Source organism: Orbicella faveolata, unplaced genomic scaffold (assembly GCF_042242905.1).
Source record: "Orbicella faveolata isolate gen_17 unplaced genomic scaffold, um_ofav_v1 contig_46, whole genome shotgun sequence".
NCBI classification, from domain to species: domain Eukaryota; kingdom Metazoa; phylum Cnidaria; class Anthozoa; order Scleractinia; family Merulinidae; genus Orbicella; species Orbicella faveolata.
Window position 1 is genome coordinate 11,785,001 of NW_028301576.1, and position 6,086 is coordinate 11,791,086.

General features: G+C 40.5%; 1 protein-coding gene across 1 annotated transcript in view; it reads right to left on the bottom strand.

Moving 5' to 3' along the window:
- The window catches only part of LOC110047880 (uncharacterized), a 33,345-nt gene extending 27,684 nt beyond the window's left edge, over positions 1-5,661 (bottom strand). The window contains exons 1-4 of the mRNA XM_089277957.1: positions 4,927-5,661; positions 3,952-4,023; positions 2,613-2,672; positions 428-502 (exon numbers count right to left, since the gene is read on the bottom strand). Coding sequence (XP_089134083.1) covers positions 428-502; positions 2,613-2,672; positions 3,952-4,023; positions 4,927-5,093 — 374 coding nt within the window. The 5' untranslated portion in view covers positions 5,094-5,661. The remainder of the gene's footprint in view (positions 1-427; positions 503-2,612; positions 2,673-3,951; positions 4,024-4,926) is intronic.
- Positions 5,662-6,086: the final 425 nt, after the last annotated feature.

Sequence of the window (6,086 nt, forward strand, 5' to 3'; positions counted from 1 at the left end):
ATTGGGTTGAACAAGGGAATAACGGGAACAGATATACAATACAGATCCCAGAAACTTTGCATAATTTAAAGCCGTTTTTGCTCATAGCAAAAAGAATTTTAAAGAATAAAATAGCTAATGATGACTCACAAAGACAATCTGAATTGTTAGGTACCTGATAAAATGCAAAGTTAAATATATCAGGACCGCCTTTACAAAGTCAGGTCGCTGAACGTGAAAGTGGAAGATGCTCTAAAGGCTAAAGCATCTAAAATAAATATAATGTTAGTTTTAAATACACGGTAGTCCAGTCGCACAAAGATTCTTCGCTTTTTGTCGTTAGAAAGCAGCATTCAATAGTATTTTTTTTATGTCATTTTATTGTTGGTTTATACTTTAGAAAGCAGAACTACCTAACGTAACTTGAAGTAAGATAAAATCTACTTACAGAACACTGAGCTTCGTTAGACCTCTCAGAATGATCTTTAAGGCACTGAGTGGTAGCAGGTTGTCCCTCATGTCACTAGGAATGGAAATCAATAAAACAATTTCAATGCCCTGTTTCTCCACGAGACGCGTCTGCAGGGAATCATGGTAGTTATAATCAACATTGCTAAGCAACGAACCGTTTTCGTCACCATGCTTCCTTGCAATCGCATGTCACAACAGGAGTTTACATTGTTTTTCGAATAACCACTTTTTACTTACAGTACGACATAACCCCGCAGAGGGGGTCTACGAAATGTCCAGAAAGTGACTTTAGAGGTAGGTAAAGGTAAAGTCTGCATGCGAACCAAGTGGCTCATCAGGCCGGAACTTATCCCGGTTTCAGTGGCATGAAGCGATTAGGAGACCTAGGAGTATTTCTACTCCCCCCTGGATGGGATGCTAGTCCATAGCAGGGTTACCCCCAGCATTAAATTCGCCGGTACCCATTTATACACCTGGGTGGAGAGAGGCACTGTGAAAGTAAAGTGTCTTGCCCAAGAATACGACACAAAGTCCCCAGCCAGGGCTCCAACCTGGACCGCTCGCTCTGGAACCGAGCGCACTAACTAACATGAAGCCACCGCGCCTGCCGAAAGCGACTTTAAAAGGCAGTCATTAAACAGTTGAAAATTCAGGATTTGTTGAATGTTGAAGATAAACTGCGAAGTAAAGTTGTCGACCTCCAAATCATCTTGATCTCGCCGTTTCAGTTGTAGTACTTTCGTCGTCAACTTATGATATCCTCGCGTTTGTGTGGTTAAAATATTGCATGTTTGTATATACCAGGGTAGGTTCCTGCAAATTTGTTCAACCATTTTCCAGTTCTTGGAAATTTCTAGAAGTAAGTTATTTCTGGCAAGACCCGGAGGTCGATACATCCTAGTGATGCCATAGAATATCTCGAAAGGTAACATTGGGTCAAAACAAACTAACTAGGGTGCATGAAATACTGCAAAACACGAAAGGGAACCATCTTGTGTCTTCAGGAAAGAAATGCAGTAACACACTATAATTCCTTATGGATTTCACTATTTATAATTAGTATAATTCTACTAGTATACTAATGCAAATGCTACAATCTGATTGGCTGAACTACTCGTATACTATCAGCCATTAGTACCACCCAACTAGTGGACTAATGCAAATCCTGCATTTTGATTGGCTACGCTACTAGGGGACTATTAGTAATAGTCATCGAGTAGCGAAATTGGCGCCATCGAGCTTGACGCTTTCTTTCGTTTTATTCCCAAGTAAATATTTCTTCAACTTGCATTTGCTAACTTTATTATTGCCTTTTCTGTTCGACTAGTTGGGTGATACTAAAACAATTAGACCCTTCGCCCTCAAGGGCCACGGGTCAATAGCCCATTCGGCTTCGCCTCATGGGCTATTGACCTGTAGCCCTTGCGGGCTACGGGTCTAATTGTTAATTATAGAGTGCAGTGGCTGTTAGTCGTCCATGAAATGCGACGTTTTTATAATTTTTCTGAAGTTTTGGAAGAAAGTTTGGATGTAAATGGGTAATTGAATTTCTGAGAAGACTAAAAGAAGGACATTAACGGTTTGACTATAAAAACTTTAAATTATTGAAAAAAAAAAAAACGGGTGCGCGCTCGTAAACAACTGCAAATTTGCCAAGGACAATTCAATACGTGCGATTTTCTTAAAGCTTAAAGTTCAACAATGCGTTGAAAAATAATTTTAGTTAGAATTCTACTAAAACAATAAGATTATTCGATTTCTATGAGGCGATATAGTTGATTCAGCCTTCGGCCTCATCAACTATCACCTTTTAGTATAAATCTACTAGCGTTCTATCACGAATGCCGTTCCCTGATTGGCTACGCTACTCACTATCTATTCTGTGATAGACAGTGAGTAGCGTTGTAGTGTGCCCTTGTTAACAAAATGACGGCCGTTTCTTGGCGTTTTCGCAGTGTCTGTGAAGAGGATTTCGATAACGTTTTGAACGACTAGTAGATTTATACTAAAACAATTAGATTATTCGCTCTCGATTTCTGTCGCGCGATAGTTGACGAGGGCGCAGCCCGAGTCAACTATCACGCGGTAGAAATCGAGAGCGAATAATCTAATTGTTTAATAGAAATCTCGAGCTCATAATCTAATTGTTAATTGAAACTCACAGTGTGACGACGCTATCCGCCAGATAAAATCCTTCTTTAATGCGATTTCCACTGACATTTCTTAAACAATAATTACAACATTAGTAAGTGGCACATGTTTTTATATTTTGTAATGCCAAGTGTTTTACGACATTTGTAAATAGACCATTTTTTAAATTATTCAGGTTTTGTACTTCTGTTCATGTAGGCGTCCTCTATTAGTAGGAGGGTTATCCCTCGGCTTAATCATTATCATTTATTTACTATTTACATGTTGATGGCGCCTACATGCTATGTCGGATTTTACGATGCCCAGTGAAAAAAAAATACCACCGTGGTATTTGTCAGGTTTTCCCATTCACACACCGATCAATCTGAAAGTTCAACATAAACCAAGGCAACCTTCTCAATAAGCTCAGGGCATTCGAACGTTTGAATTTTTGGTTGTTGAAATTACCATCTCTTAGGCCAAAAGCCGGACGTTCAAACGCCCCGCCCTAGAGTGACACGAGGTTATTAAATATCCCTACCCACGTAGCTTGCGCGTGGTAAAAATGGTTCATGGAGCCGAAAATAACTACCGTCGAATAAACGCTTTAAGCCTCCGCGAAGAAGTTGCAACCACTACGGCGAGGCCAAGGATAACGTGAATTCAAAAATGAATTTAGATATTACCTACAATTCTCTTGAAAATCTAGAGTCATTGAGGTTGTCTGTAATCGTCAGGGCTATCTCGAAACTGAATATATGACACAGGATAACATTTGAAAAAGAATTAATTTCGAATTCTCCATTGTTTTGCAGAGAACAGGAAAGAAATGCACCAAGAGCTATAACGCATAGTAGAGCCATTGTTCTGCTCATTATATAAACCGTTTGTTTTGATACTTTCCCGTTTTTGTTTTCATTATAGTTATCTTAAACTCTCTTAACACCTCTGCATGTGTACCTCTTCATGGCCAGTTCAGTCAGTCATTTAACGATAGCCTGTGAACAGGCTCCGGCTGGAAAGGTCTGACCGTAGCTCGGAGGGTTGCGAAGGAACTGGCTGAGAGTGAGGCGGCCGATGGAGGAATAGGGTGTGGTCTAGGGCATCGGAAGGCCTCCCCTCCTTTCTCTCCCCTCTTCTCTCGTCTATCCTCTTTCTTCCCACCTTCTCTCCGCCCCGTCCTCGACTAGAGAGCCTGTTCACAGGCTATTTTAAGGACCACTGACCCTGTTAATTACAACTAGCTCTTGGTGGCTGTATATTAAAGTTAGATTCCGTATAATGGAAATTTTTGCAAAATCTTTAACACACAATAACGAGCTGTAACTAGCGGTATATATAATTTACACGGTGGTTTCTTAAGCTCCTCACATCGACTTCAGTGACGTTAAATTCCGGAAGGCGTTCTTTGGTATCAGTTTCAGACCGTTCTCTGAAAGATCTCTAAATGTAAAGAAAAGCAGAAAAATGTGATAGCACTTGCAAAAAAAATAAAAATAAAAGTGTATGAGTAGAAATCTAAGAATAATTTAATCTTATAATCTAATGCAATATCTAAAAGTTGATTTCACTGACCATATTCGCTGAAAATGGTTTACAAATAAAATATTTCGAATCTCAATGTTCGTTCACATCTTTGGAGTATCTTTTCATCGCCTTTTGGGAAACATGGAGATTAAGACGGATTCCGCTCAAAGTTCGAGCAATGAGTACAAAAATTATCTACTAAAAATCCACTCATAGCATGGTAACTTTACGAATACAATTTAAAACAACCCACTTTAGTTCATTTCTCTAAGTGACCCCACGATTAAATTTCAAGCATTCTCGAGAAAGTTTATGTCAAACCTCGTAAGAATGCTTAAACCGTGTGCTATTGTGTTTTTAACTAATGCGAAACGTCTGTTTTTATTGAAATATGGATAACTTCAAGTTCATTTTTCTCTCGCGGGGTCAGCTTGAAAGCTGGAGTCTCAGTAAGTTCTTCTTAACTGTATTCAAAATATTACCAAGCCGTGAGGCTTTTTTGGTAACTTAATTTTTGCCATTATTGCTCGAATGTTCTGCGGAAATCATCTTAAGAGTCTTCTCAAATTCGAAGACAGATATATGGCCGGATAAATAAGTTATATGTATACACCTGGATGAAGAGAGGCGTTACGTTGGAATAAACCGTATTGTTGATCAAGAACACAACGCGGTGACCAAGGTGTCTTGGTCTCGAGTCCACCCAACTGCAGCTGGCTCCTGAAGATAACTCGAATCTTCATGGGAAATCCACAAACGTTTGAGTTATTATCAGGAGATGCCGAGGAAATATCTGCCCAGTATTTGCCAAATACTTACAGTAGTTTTGTATTTGATGGGATTTCTCGAGGTACTTGCTTGATATCAGTACACTTGACTTTAACCCAGGAGGAGCCAAATTTAGCACAAGCGCAATTCTTCGGACAAACACTGTCGCATGCCACCACAAGCATCAGAACCAAAAGGAATTGGCTCAGTCGGTACATCTCGCCTCCCTTCTGAAAGAATGATAAATAGTTCGTATAATGTGATCGTCCGGGTGAGGGTAGTTCTGAAAAGAACTATTGTTGGTGACTGACGTTTCGGCAACCTGAGCGGAAACGTCAGTCACCAACAATAGTTCTTTTCAGAACTATCCTCACCCGGACGATCACACTACACGAACTACTGATACTCCTGGGTTCAAACCATTTACTAAGAATGATAGATGTGCATGTTTATATTAACCCTATTCAGACTTAGGTGGGGGAGTGGAGAGTACGCTTTTGAGGCTATCACCAAATTTGAACGCTTGTAACTAAGAGGAGGCGGCGTGGCCGAGTGCTTTAGAATTTGAAATCTGGAGGTCCCTGGTTCAAATCTTCCGCCCTACCTCGGTAGCCCCGAGTATAACTCCTCGGCCGCGTTGTGTAAATAGCCAACTGGTCAGCCTCCCACCAGCTGGGATTCTTAATAGTTTATGTTGTATTTGAAATATTTGTTTATTTATTTACAGTGTCCCCAATTAGCACATTAGTGCTAAATACATCGACACTTAAATAAAGTGATTATTATTATTATTAAGAAGTATTATCAGCAATGAACTCCAAATATAGTGACTTTTCCTAAAATGTTTCTTTGAATATTTCAATCTCGTTCCTCGAGTCTTCATTTCTTACTGCGGAAGCTTGACGAAACGAGCGACTCTCCGAAGTTCATGACAACACCAGTGACTCGTGTGAGAGCAGCGTGCTTTGTCAGATAGCTAGGCACGCGCAATTTAACCGGAAGTCCGATATAGCCGGGTAGAACTTTCCAGGGTTGCTCGTTTCTAGACTGCTGGGTAAGGGGAACGAAGACTGTGGGTATGACATCCCACATCCCACATCCCACATCCCACATCCTACATCCCACATCCCACATCCCACATCCCACATCCCACATCCCACATCCGACATTCGATATCCCACATCCCCCATCCCACATCCCACATCCCACAT